Source organism: Monodelphis domestica, chromosome 1, assembly GCF_027887165.1.
Source record: "Monodelphis domestica isolate mMonDom1 chromosome 1, mMonDom1.pri, whole genome shotgun sequence".
NCBI classification, from domain to species: Eukaryota; Metazoa; Chordata; class Mammalia; order Didelphimorphia; family Didelphidae; genus Monodelphis; species Monodelphis domestica.
The window spans coordinates 90,420,554-90,432,919 of NC_077227.1; the positions used below are offsets into that span (position 1 = coordinate 90,420,554).

The following is a 12,366-nucleotide window of genomic DNA, read 5'->3' on the forward strand; positions in this document are numbered from 1 at the left end:
TGATCTGTTTAGTTTTTCCTATGTGATTTATGAAGCCCATTTCTTTTGAATGTTTGGTGGATCTAATTATGGAGCTCCTGTCATACTCCTGATCTTGATATAATCAGCAAAATGTCATCTAAAAACAAGGGAACTTCACCATCATTATATAATCCCTATTTCATTTATTGCTCTACAGATGACATCCTCCAAGATACTGGCAAATTTATTTGGCAAGATTTCTAAATTGATGTCCTTTCTCAAACTCAAAACCCACCTTACTAACTGCCTATTAGATAACCTAAAAGGTCTTGTAGGCACCTCCAATTCAATGTCAAAAGCAGAATTTATCTTGACCCAAATAAGCTGAGCTCTCTCTTAAAATTCTCTATTTCTCTTGAGGTTACTAGCAGTTTCCTGGTCACCCAGATTTTTTTTAAATAATCTTAACTCTTCCTTCTTTCTCACTCCCAACTCCCATGCCCACTACACCAAATGAAATCAGTTGCCTATTGATTCTATATTCATAAGATATCTCATAAATGTTCCTTCCTCTTCACTCATAAGTCATTATTCTACTTCAGGACTACTTCATATCTTATCTGGCCTACTGCAACAATCTCATAACTGATTTTTCATCTTACAGTCTCTCACCTCTCCAATCCATCCTCCACAAAGCTGCCAAAATAATCTACTACAAGCATGGGGTCTGACCATGTCATTCTCTTATCTCCCTAATTCCTCTAAGATAAAATATAAACCCCTCAGTCAGTCACTGAAAGTTCTTTATAATTGGAAATTGAAGGGATGTCCATCAACTAGAAAGTGGTTGAACAAATTATGGTATATGATTGTAATGGAATACTATTGTGCTATAAGAAATGACAAGCAAGATGGTTTAAGAAAAACCTGGAAAGACTTCTACAAACTGATATAAAATGAAGTGAGCAGAACCAAAAAACATCATACAGAGTAACAGCAATATTGTATAGTGATCAACTGTGAATGACTTAGCTATTCTCAGAAAAATGATCCAAGGCAATTCTAAAGGATTCATGTTGAAAAATTCATCCACCTCCAGAGAAAAAATGGATGGAGTCTGAATACATATTGAAGCATATTATTTTTCACTTTTCCTTATTTTTCTTTTTATGTTTTTTTCATAATATGACTAATATGGAAATGCTTTGTATGACTGCAACTATAAAATCTATAGCAAAGAGTTTACTGCCTCTGGGAGGGGAAAAGGAAGATAGGGAGAGAATTAGAAACTCAAATTTTTAAAAATGAATGTTAAAAACTGTTTTCATATGTAATTGACAAAAAATAAAATATTATATAAGGAAGGAAGAAAGAAAGCCACTTACAATATAACTCCAGGTTACAGTATAACCTATTCCAGATTTATTGTAAATTACTCCCCTTTCATACATTTTATGATCTAGCCAATCTGGCCTAGCCATTGTGGCTACAAAACAGTGTGCTATCTCCCATCTCCATGACTGTGTTCAGGCTCTCTCCCATGCTTAGAATGTACTACCTCTTCACCTTTTTTTCTTAGAATTCTTGACTCCCTCCCATGTGCAATTTAAACACCAGCTCCTTCACAAAACCTTTCCCAGTTCCCTTAATTTTAACTATGATCTTCCTCCTCAAGTTGTTTACATGTTATACCCCCAAATGAAAGGAAGTCCTTCATGGGAAACCAATTTTTTTGTTTTTTTCTTAAAGATATGAAAAAAAAATATGGTGATGCCCTTAAAGGGCTATCATTTGCTCCACAAAATCAAACACTATTATAAAATTCAGCAAGGAAGGGAAGCCAATTGAAAAGGTCTACTTTGTCAGATTCTGAGGATTTGGTGTTAAGATTTTACTTAGCTTTTATGCATTTGATTACTTATTTTGCTGATACTGGTTAAGTTTAAGATATTAAAATCATTCCATAAAGGATGCCTTTAATAAATCATTCTCAAAAAGATTTTACAAGAATGAGGCAGTAGGCATGTGGGTCAGAAGTTCTAATTTCCATTCCATCACTTCTGTTTTTTGTTTTTTAAAACATAATATCATATGTGATCTTTTCTATCCTTTTGTAATCTTTCTTTCTTTGAAATATCTTAACTGACCACTGAATGCTTTTCAAATCATGTCACTCCTAATATAGACTTCTTCTGAGTGTTTTGAGCATTTTTCTGGTAACTCTTCAACTTCATTTTTTCATGTGTCTTTATGACTCCCTCATATAGGTCCCTCAGACACAGAAGCATCAGAGCTCAAAGAGGGGCTGTTCCATTACTGATAATGAAATCAGATCACTATAAAATGCTAAAAGATCTGTTCTATTTTATTCCTGTTTGTTAACTTCATTCTTTTATCTATAAATAGATGGAATGATCTGCCTTAGTTCTTATGTCAAAGTTTCTATGGGTTAATTTTTCCTCACTTATTGCTATTTTGTGAAATGACTGCTTATAATCTTCCATCATCATCCTCTATAATGTTTTACAAATGAGCTTTTATGATAAACTTCTGTTGGTTTTGGCTGCCATGTCTCTGCTTGGCAAGGAGATCAAATGTTTGCTGGCTGAGGCAATTTCAGGGTTCTTTTGACTTCTTCACTATGGTGATTAATTTTATAACAGTTAAACTTCTCTAAGAAATAATGTTAAGCCAAGTCATTGATGTTAAGTTTTTTTTTTTATTTCCCAGTTTTCAAAGTTACTAACTTCTTTAAATACATCATGTTTCATGTCTCCTGTTTAATGAGAAAAATAACATATGCACTATCTAATACATACAATTGTGAGGAAAGTCCTTTGTTAACTCTAAAGCATTATATAAATGTAAGCTTTACAGTCTTTATCTTTAGAGAAATTTGCCTTTTATTTATTTTTTTTTTTAAACCCTTACCTTCCATCTTGGAATCAATACTGTGTATTGGTTCCAAGGCAGAAGAGTGATAAGGGCTAGGCAATGGGGGTCAAGTGACTTGCCCAGGGTCACACAGCTGGGAAGTGTCTGAGCTACCCAGCTGCCCCCAAAATTTGCCTTTTATTAAGGGTCTTGAAGATCATAATGGAATGAATCTCCAATGATGGATTTTGAGGCACTAGTTAAAAAATCAGAGTGGGTAATGTTTCTGGGAAGGGAGCCTTTCCCTATACTCCTCACCTTATGCCACGTGGGAGGCTATCTACACATACATAATAATAACAATTTCTTAAATGAGCACAGTTAAAGTAGAGATGGAGTAGAAGAAGCTGTAACCACACATCATTCAGCTCTTTTCATCAGACTTTAACCATACCTTGAAGCAGTCAGTTCATCAGTATCCAGGACTGTAACATCATGACAAGTAGAAGAAACAGCTACAGGATGAGCTGATGGATAAATAGATGCTGTTGAATGGATGACATCATCTAATATGGGAGAACTGGAAAAAAGAGAAGAGAATGGAAGAGGTCAGAAGTCACAACTCAGATTTTATTAAATTTTTGTGGGTTTTTTAGGAAGATAATTGTTACTAGATAAAAGAATATTTCTTTTAAAGAACATTTTATCCCAGTCTGAAAATGGTCACTGGTCATAAGGCTGTCCTCCAAGGTTTATATATTAACCTCCCATATAGATAGACACAAAAATTCATTTAATATGTCAGTAATAAAGCTGCTTTGAATTCATTCCAATGCTTTCTTGCCACATAATGAATTTCACTCCACAGTATGGCTCCAGTGTGTGTGACTTGCTTTAAAATGATCCCAAATCAGACTGTAATCAAGTATAGTACACTGGACTCCATTTAGGATTTTTCTAAGGCCACATCTGGGCAGAGTGAGTCTGCTGTCTCTTCATCTATGCAGAAGTCTGTACTTTATAGCACAGAAAAGTTAAGAAGGCCCAAAAATCACATAGGTTTTAAAGAAGCAGAGCCAAAATACAAAATCTGGTGCAAAATCCAGTCCTTTCCCCAGAGACATGTGAAAGAGCTTTAGACAATTCTAAAGCATTACAATATGAAACAGTATTAGTAGTGGTGGTGGTGGTGTTAACATGGTATTTTGTGAAGATAAAGAAACTTGGGGGAAATAAGAATAAATGGGGGGCGATAAGAATTGGGTAGTGACCCCCATAATTCTCTGTTAGTTCATTTGGAAAATGTTCAACTTAAGTGATCAAAACTATGGCAATTAAGTTACAATTTAAATAAAAACAAATAAACAACCTCCAAAAAAAAAACCCAGCAATACTCAGTTCACTGAAACACAGAAAAACCACAAAAGTTTGAGCAAAGACTCCCGTGCTTTCTGTCATTATTATTTTAAACTCTGAAAAGGTTTAGGAATCTTGTTCTAAACCAGAAGAAAATTCATTAACATTATCTTTAGCCAACATCAATGGGGAATAATACAGTTAACAAAAACAAATTTTCCACATAAATGAAATATTTTGCTGTATTAAAAATATTGTTTTTACCAATTTTGAAAGGAAATCTTTTCAAGAAGTAAGAAATACATCCTTGCCTTCTTAAATGATGAACACACTGCAGGTGACAATCTTTTCTCAATACAGAATCATAAATTTTGGGCTGGGAGGGACATTAGAGCTCATAACCCAATCCTCTCATTTTGAAAATGGGGAAGCTGAGGTCTCAAGATGTTAAGTGATGGAGGGCCATCTCTATGACCATTACTTTCTGTCCTGGACTATAGAATATTGATCCATTTGTTTATTCCCTTGCTGTCACTTGTTCTTTCTAATGCTGGTATTCAACCCTTCCTCATAATTTATGCCTTCTAATTTTCTGAGGACTGAAAAATATAAGCACCATTATTAAAGTTATTTATAAGTTAATACTCAATAAGAGCTAAACAACAAATAAAAAACCTTTCCAGTAGAATGAAGTCTTAAGATAGACCTATATTATGGGCAGTTGTATAGCACAGGATTCAGAGTCAAGAAGACCGGAGTTCTAAACCTGTCTAAAACATTTACAAGCTGAAATGTGACCTAGACAAGTTACTTAACTGCTCTTAACTGCTCTTATTCTTAATTTCCACATCTATAAAAAGGGGGTAATTACAATGCCTACCTCACTTGTTTGTGGTGAGAATCATATAAAGACCTTTACAAATTTTAAGAAACTATATAAACACAAGCTATTGTTAAATTGCAATTATTGTAGCCACGACTCAGAATATTATTGCTTAAATTCTGAAACTTAACACTATTCTCACCCCATCCAGATGTAATTTCTCTATTCTCTGAATGCCTGTACACTTTGTAAACCTTGTGTACTACATATGCTTTATCCTCACATTAAGAAATAACATTCTTGAGGGCAGATATTGTGCTTTATTTTTCTTTCATACATTCATTGAACCACCTATTGAGTAGTAAGTGCACAGCACTATGCTAGTTCTTTGTATTTCACACATGGTATTTTATATAAAGTGAGTACAGTAATAAATATTGTTGCTCCAAATTCAATTCATCATCAATGCAAATATCATCTATTCCTGCAGGTGAAATAGCATCCTTCCTCCAAGCAGTAATAATCCTTGCTCCTTGGTACCTCAACAAGCTTTAGATTTCTATCTTTCATACGGATATTTCATTAATAATTTTTGGCAATTATTATTTATTTGTAGTGTTTTAACTACCACCACAAACATGCCCCATTAGATTATAAGTTCCATGACAGCATGGACCAATCTAGGAGTATACTGAAACTGCCTAGAATCTTGCTCCAGTGGTTCTGGTGGGTGAATTGTAAAATTTTCAATGCTATAATTCATACCACAGAAATCTGAAAACATTACAAATTGGGGCTTGATTTACTATTTTGCCAATTGTCTAATCTTGAGAAAGTGATGGGGAGGAAATGTTAATAATGCAGATTAAACTTAAATGTGTCATTCATTTCTGGGGATCAAGTTGTTAAATATTTTACCAGTATACTTCGCAAAACTTCACCCAGATGATATAGTGAATAAAGTACTAGGAAGTGCTGAGTTCAAACTCTGCCTCAGATACTAGCTGCATACCACCAGCAAGCAATTTAACCTCACTTTCCCCATCTGTAAAATTGAGAAAACAATAATATTATCTCTCTCATATAACTATTATAGCATCAAATAAAATGATACATGGAAAGATCTTCATAAATATTTTCTATGACTGGATCTATGTATTCCCCCCCCAGCATTTAAAGTGTTCTGTACATAGTAGGTTCTAAATCAGCAGTCACTGAAGTTAGTCCTTGGATGATGGAGTCCTCCATGCAAATGGAGTATTACTATATTTGACCAAACATATTCAGTAAGGAACAGTATTAAATCTACTCCTACAAATATCTGCTAAATTCTGCCACTTTCTGTGAAGTTAGTATGATTGAAGTTGATTTTTTTTCTTTACCCTCCCTCAAAAAAATACTCACTGCAGTTTTACAATCAGCTGCTAAAAAACAGCTGCAAACAGCTCACTGTAAGCTGAGTCAGGCAGCCTAGGAGTTGTTTGCTATTGGAATGTTATCAAAATGAAGCTTTTATCAACAAAGATTTTTCCAAAGAGGTTCTGGAGTCACTAAGATCTGAGAGAGTTTCTAAAAATTCTACTGTAGCTAAAAATGGCTTTTTTTCAAATCTCTCCAAGATAAGAATGTCACAAAGTCATCTAAAAAATGGGTGAGATTCAGTCCATACTGTTTATGCCTATTGAATGTTACCTAGAAAAAAATCCATTGTGATAGGGGGTCAGGGGTAAGGGGGACTGATCCTGTGATTTCCTTGGTAATGGGAATTCCAAGTGAAGAAATTCTCTTTTGCCCATGTAGATCAGTACCTCACTGCAATTTAGAGTCTTGGAGATCTGATTGGGACCCTGAGAAGTAGGGTTCCATATCCAGTATGGGGCAGATATCTGGGCATTTGAACCCAGTCTATCCAGTGGTATATAACATCCTTTTGTCTGGATTATTGTGGACCCAGGCTCCATTTGGTGATAGTGAGAAAAAATAGCAAAGGCACTTCTAACACAGTTACAGACATCCTACTCTAAGATTCTACTCTAAGAATTCAGACAGTGTTTATATTTCTCTCTGAAGACCAGACACCTGTGCTCTGGTTTTAGATGTGATTTCCTAGACACTCAGTTTAGGAGACCCCAGGGAGCAAGTCTAGTTGGTGTTGACAAGGAAGGTGAAGCATATAAAGCTTCTGTACTGTTAGGTTCCCTATGAGACTCAGAATCATCAACTTCAATAAATAACAATGACAGCCCCTTGTATATGTAGCATTTCACATTGATTACAAAGCATTTTGTAATAGTCCCATGAAATTAATGCTAGAAATCACAGAATTTCAGAGTTGGAAGAGACCTCAGCGGCCATCCAATCCAACTCTTCCCCTCAAAAAATAATCCCTTTTAGGAGCAGGTAGGTGGCTTGGTGGATTGAGAGCTAGGCCTAGAGATGGGAGATCTTCAGTTCAAATTTGGCTTCAGACTCTTCCTAGCTATGAATCTAGGCAAGTCACTTAACTCCCATTGCCTAGCCCTTACCATTCTTCTGCCTGGAAACCAGTACAGAGTATTAATTCTAAGAAAGAAGATTAGGATTTTATCACAGGAATAAGTGGGCTTCAGGAGGATGCCAAGAGGCTCTCATTCAACTTTCTATGTGGTGGCACACTTCCCAACATGGCACCTGCGTAGTTGATTTCATCACCTAATCAATTCCTAATTTATAAATGCAGATACAGTTACATATCTCCACCTTGGCAGTTTTTACATCTTGACAAAGAAAGGAGGACATGGCCCAATTTCATTGCCTGGGGGAGAGACAGTTTTATAATTTTAAAAATCAAATTGTTCTTGGGAACCAAAAAGGGAACCATTTCTCAAAAAATATCCAGATTCAATATTAATTTTCAACCCCATTAAGGTTGTTTATCTCTTTCTACTATCCAATCACTGTTCCAACTCTTTGAAGTCAAAGAGAACAAGTCTAATTCTTCTTCCATATGAGTCCTTTGAATATTTAAATACAGCTATCATGTCCTTCCTGAGCTCCTTCTTCCTTTAGTTCAAAACCCCCAAGTTCCTCAGACAACACTAATATGGTGTGAACCAGATGCTTGTCACCATTCTAATGAACTTTCTTTGGATATTTTTTTACCTTATTGATGTCTTTCTTAAGATGTGGCACCCATAATTGAACACAATTTGCTAAGTGTGGTGTAACCTAAGTCCAGTATATTGGAACTACCACTTATTCCTAAACCTTACCTCTCCCTGGAGCCCATTATTGCACTGACCTTTTTGTGGAGTTTGGGGGGAATGGGGTGTCATATCATACTGCTAACTCAAGCTGAGCTTGTAGTCTGCCAAAATCCCCAGATCTTTTTTGGAAAAAAAGCATATCTCCACCATTTTATATTTGTGAAGTCAACATTTTGAACCCAAGAACCCAATACCTTTCACTGATGCTCACTAAAACTCAATCTTAGACAATTCAGCCCAATTTTCTAGCCTGTCAAGATTTTGAGCCAGGGAATTAAGGCCTCAGAGAAGTCTGTATTTTCTTTTTTAAAAATTTTTTATTATTCATTTAGAATATTTTTCTACAGTTACATGAATCATGTTCTTTCCTTGCCCTCTTTCCTCCCCCCTCCCTGAGCTGATGAGCAGTTTGACTGAATTTTACATGTATCATTGTTCAAAACCTATTTCCATTCTATTCATATTTGCAATAGAATGATCATTTAAAGTCAAAATCCCCAATCATATACCCAAAGAACCACATGATGGATCCTATGTATTTCTTCTGTGTTTCTGCTCCCACAGTTCTTTCTCTGGATGTGAATAGTATTCTTTCCCATAAGTTCTTCTGGATTGTCCTGGATCATCACATTGCTTCTAATAACTAGCATTTTTAGAGAGCAGCAAGGTGGCACAATGAATAGAGTACGAGGTCTAGAGTCAAGAAGGCTCATCCTCCTGAGTTAGAATCTGGGCTCAGACACTCAACTAGCTCTGTACAACGCCCTGTTCTTCTCTTCAGTATGACTTGCTAATATCTCCCAGATTTCCCAGCCCCGTCCTGTAAATCTCAATTCTAGATGGACGTTCTTTTGCACCAACTCAGGTAGAATTTGTGTTTTGGTTTTGTTTCTTCAGTTTTTGTCTCCTCGTTGTGGATCCGGTTGTGGCTGTCTCCTTACCTACATCATTCTGGGCAAGTCGGCTCATGTCTTTGGACCTCGGATTCCTTGTCTATTAAATGAGGAAATTAGATAAATCTCTTAAGTTTTTTTACACCAAGAAATCCATTGATATCATGCATCTCTTTCCCAGGTGGAAATCATCTCCCACTGGGTATGTCAGACTTGCCTTGAGTAGGATATGGCAACTGAACCCTAGAAAGTTTCCTTGCCTATGGTCAGACACACATCTACTGAATGACAAGCCTAGACTAGTACTAAGTTTCCTAATATCTAACCCACTTACTACATGTATTTACTATATGTATTATACTTACTGTATATATTACTACTTCTTATTATCATTTAGTCATTTCAGTCATCTTTGACTCTTTGTGACCCCATTTGGAATTTTCTTGGCAAAGACACTGGAGTGGTTTGCCATTTCCTTCTTCATATCATTTTACAGATGATGAATGGAGACCAACAGGGTTAAATGACTTGCCCACGGTCACACAGTTAAGCATCTGAGGCTGGATTTGAACTCATGAAGATGACTCTTCCCGATTCCAAGCTCAGTATTACTATATAAATAAACATATGTAATATATATATATATATTTAGTCATATTTCTATGTATTCTTTCTAGTGATAGCTTAGTCTTTACCTAGTTTTTCACACTCACCATCATATATTATTTCACTCCAGACATACATGCTAGATATTCATCTGTTAACATGGACATTATCCACTTTCACACATTATCCATAGCATATACATGCTGACATCTTTCCAGGTAATTTTTTTCCCCCAGCTACATGGTGCTTTTATAAGCATTCATTTTGTATGACATGTTTCTGGATAAAGCTTAGATTTCTTAGAGCAATGTTTGTTTTGTTGACAAATGTTTGAGAATAGTTGCACTTTTAATACATGTTTACTTTATTACAGGACAGCCAGATTTTTTGGAATAATTTTCATGACATAATCGCCGCTCATTTATCCTCCTTCGTACTTTCCTGTTATAACTCATAGTTAGAGTGGTCTAAGCATTCATGAAAATAATTTCTTGGTGGACTTTTTTTTCCATTTCAATTAATTTATTTAGTCAATTTTAAGACATTATTCCTTGGTTACAATAATCAAATTATTTCCCTCCCTCCCCTAAACTCTCCCTTCCCGCAGCCTATGCCCAATTTCATTGGGTATTACTTGTGTCCTTGATCAGAACCTATTTCCATGTTGTTGATGTTTGCACTAGGATGTTCATTTAGAGTCTACATCCCCAACCAAATCCCTTCGACCCATGTATTCAAGCAGTTGTTTTTCTTCTGTGTTTCTACTCCCACAGTGTTTCCTCTGAATGTGGATAGTGGTTTTTCTCGTAGATTCCTCCAAGTTGTTCAAGATCACTGCATTGCCACTAATGGAGAAGTTCATTACATTCAATTGTACCACTGTGGAACAGTCTCTGTGTACAGTGTTCTCCTGGTTCTGCTCCTCTCACTCTGCATCAATTCCTGGAGGTTGTTTCAGTCCCCATGGAATTCCTCCACTTTATTATTCCTTTGAGCACAATAGTATTCCATCACCAACATATACCACAATTTGTTCAGCCATTCCCCAATTGAAGGGCATCCACTCATTTTCCAATTTTTGGCCACCACAAAGAGCATAGCCATGAATATTTTTTTACATGTCTTTTTCCTTATTATCTCTTTGGGGTACAAACCCAGCAGTGCTATAGCTGGATCAAAGGGCAGACGGTCTTTTAGCACCCCTTTGGGCATAGTTCCAAATTGCCCTCCAGAATGGTTGGATCAATTCACAACTCCACCAGCCATGCATTAATGTCCTGACTTTGCCACACCCTCTCCAGCATTCATTACTTTCCTTTTCTGTCATGTTAGCCAATCTGCTAGGTGTGAGGTGACACCTCAAAGTTGTTTTGATTTGCATCTCTGATTATAAGAGATTTAGAGCACTTTTTCATGTGCTTATTAATAGTTTTGATTTCTTTAATTGAAAATTGCCTATTCATGTCCCTTGCCCATTTATCAATGGGAAAATGGCTTGAATTTTTGTATATTTGGTTTAGCTCTTTATAAATTTGAATAATTAGACCGTTGTCAGGTTTTTTTTATGAATATTGTTTCCCAATTTGTTGCTTCCCTTCTAATTTTGGATGCATTAATTTTGTTTGTACAAAAGCTTTTTAATTTGATGTAATCAAAATTATTGATTTTACATTTTGTGATTTTTTTTCTAGCTCTTGCTTGGTTTTAAAGTCTTTCCTTTCCCAAAGATCTGACAAATATACTATTCTGTGTTCTCCTAATTTGCTTATAGTTTCCTTCTTTATATTCAGGTCATTCACCCATTCTGAGTTTATCTTGGTGTAGGGTATGAGATGTTGATCCAAACCTAATCTCTCCCATACTGTCTTCCAATTTTCCCAACAGTTTTTATCAAATAGTGGGTTTTGGTCCCCAAAACTAGGATCTTTGGGCTTATCATATACTGTCTTGCTGAGGTCATTTACCCCAAGTCTATTCCACTGATCCTCCTTTCTGTCTCTTAGCCAGTACCAAATTGTTTTGATGACCACTGCTTTATAGTTTGAGATCTGGGACTTCAAGTCCTCCTTTCTTTGCATTTTTTTCATGATTTCCCTGGATATCCTTGATCTTTTGTTCTTCCAAATGAACTTTATTATGGTTTTTTCTATTTCAGTAAAAAAGTTTTTTGGTAGTTCAATGGGTATGGCACTAAATAAGTAAATTACTTTGGGCAGGATTGTCATTTTTATTATGTTAACTCGTCCTACCCTTAAGCAATCAATGTTTTTCCAATTGTTTAGATCTAGTTTTAGTTGTGTGGAGAATGTTTTGTAGTTGTGTTCATATAGTTCCTGTGTTTGTCTTGGCAGATAGATTCCTAAGTATTTTATATTGTCTAGGGTGATTTTAAATGGAATTTCTCTTTCTAATTCTTGCTGCTGAAATGGGATGGAGATATATAGAAATGCTGATGACTTATGCAGGTTTATTTTGTATCCTGCAACATTGCTAAAGTTGTTGATTATTTTAACAAGCTTTTTGGTTGATTCTCTAGGATTCTTTAAGTGGACCATCATATCATCTGCAAAGAGTGATAGCTTGGTCTCCTCATTGCCAATTTTAATAC

General features: G+C 35.7%; 1 protein-coding gene across 20 annotated transcripts in view; it reads right to left on the reverse strand.

Annotated features, from left to right (window-relative positions):
* The window catches only part of TACC2 (transforming acidic coiled-coil containing protein 2), a 305,302-nt gene that overhangs the window by 150,454 nt on the left and 142,482 nt on the right, over positions 1-12,366 (reverse strand). For all 20 annotated transcript variants that reach the window (XM_056803043.1, XM_056803021.1, XM_056803099.1 and 17 more), the window contains one exon: positions 3,290-3,415. In XM_056803043.1, coding sequence (XP_056659021.1) covers positions 3,290-3,415 — 126 coding nt within the window. The remainder of the gene's footprint in view (positions 1-3,289; positions 3,416-12,366) is intronic.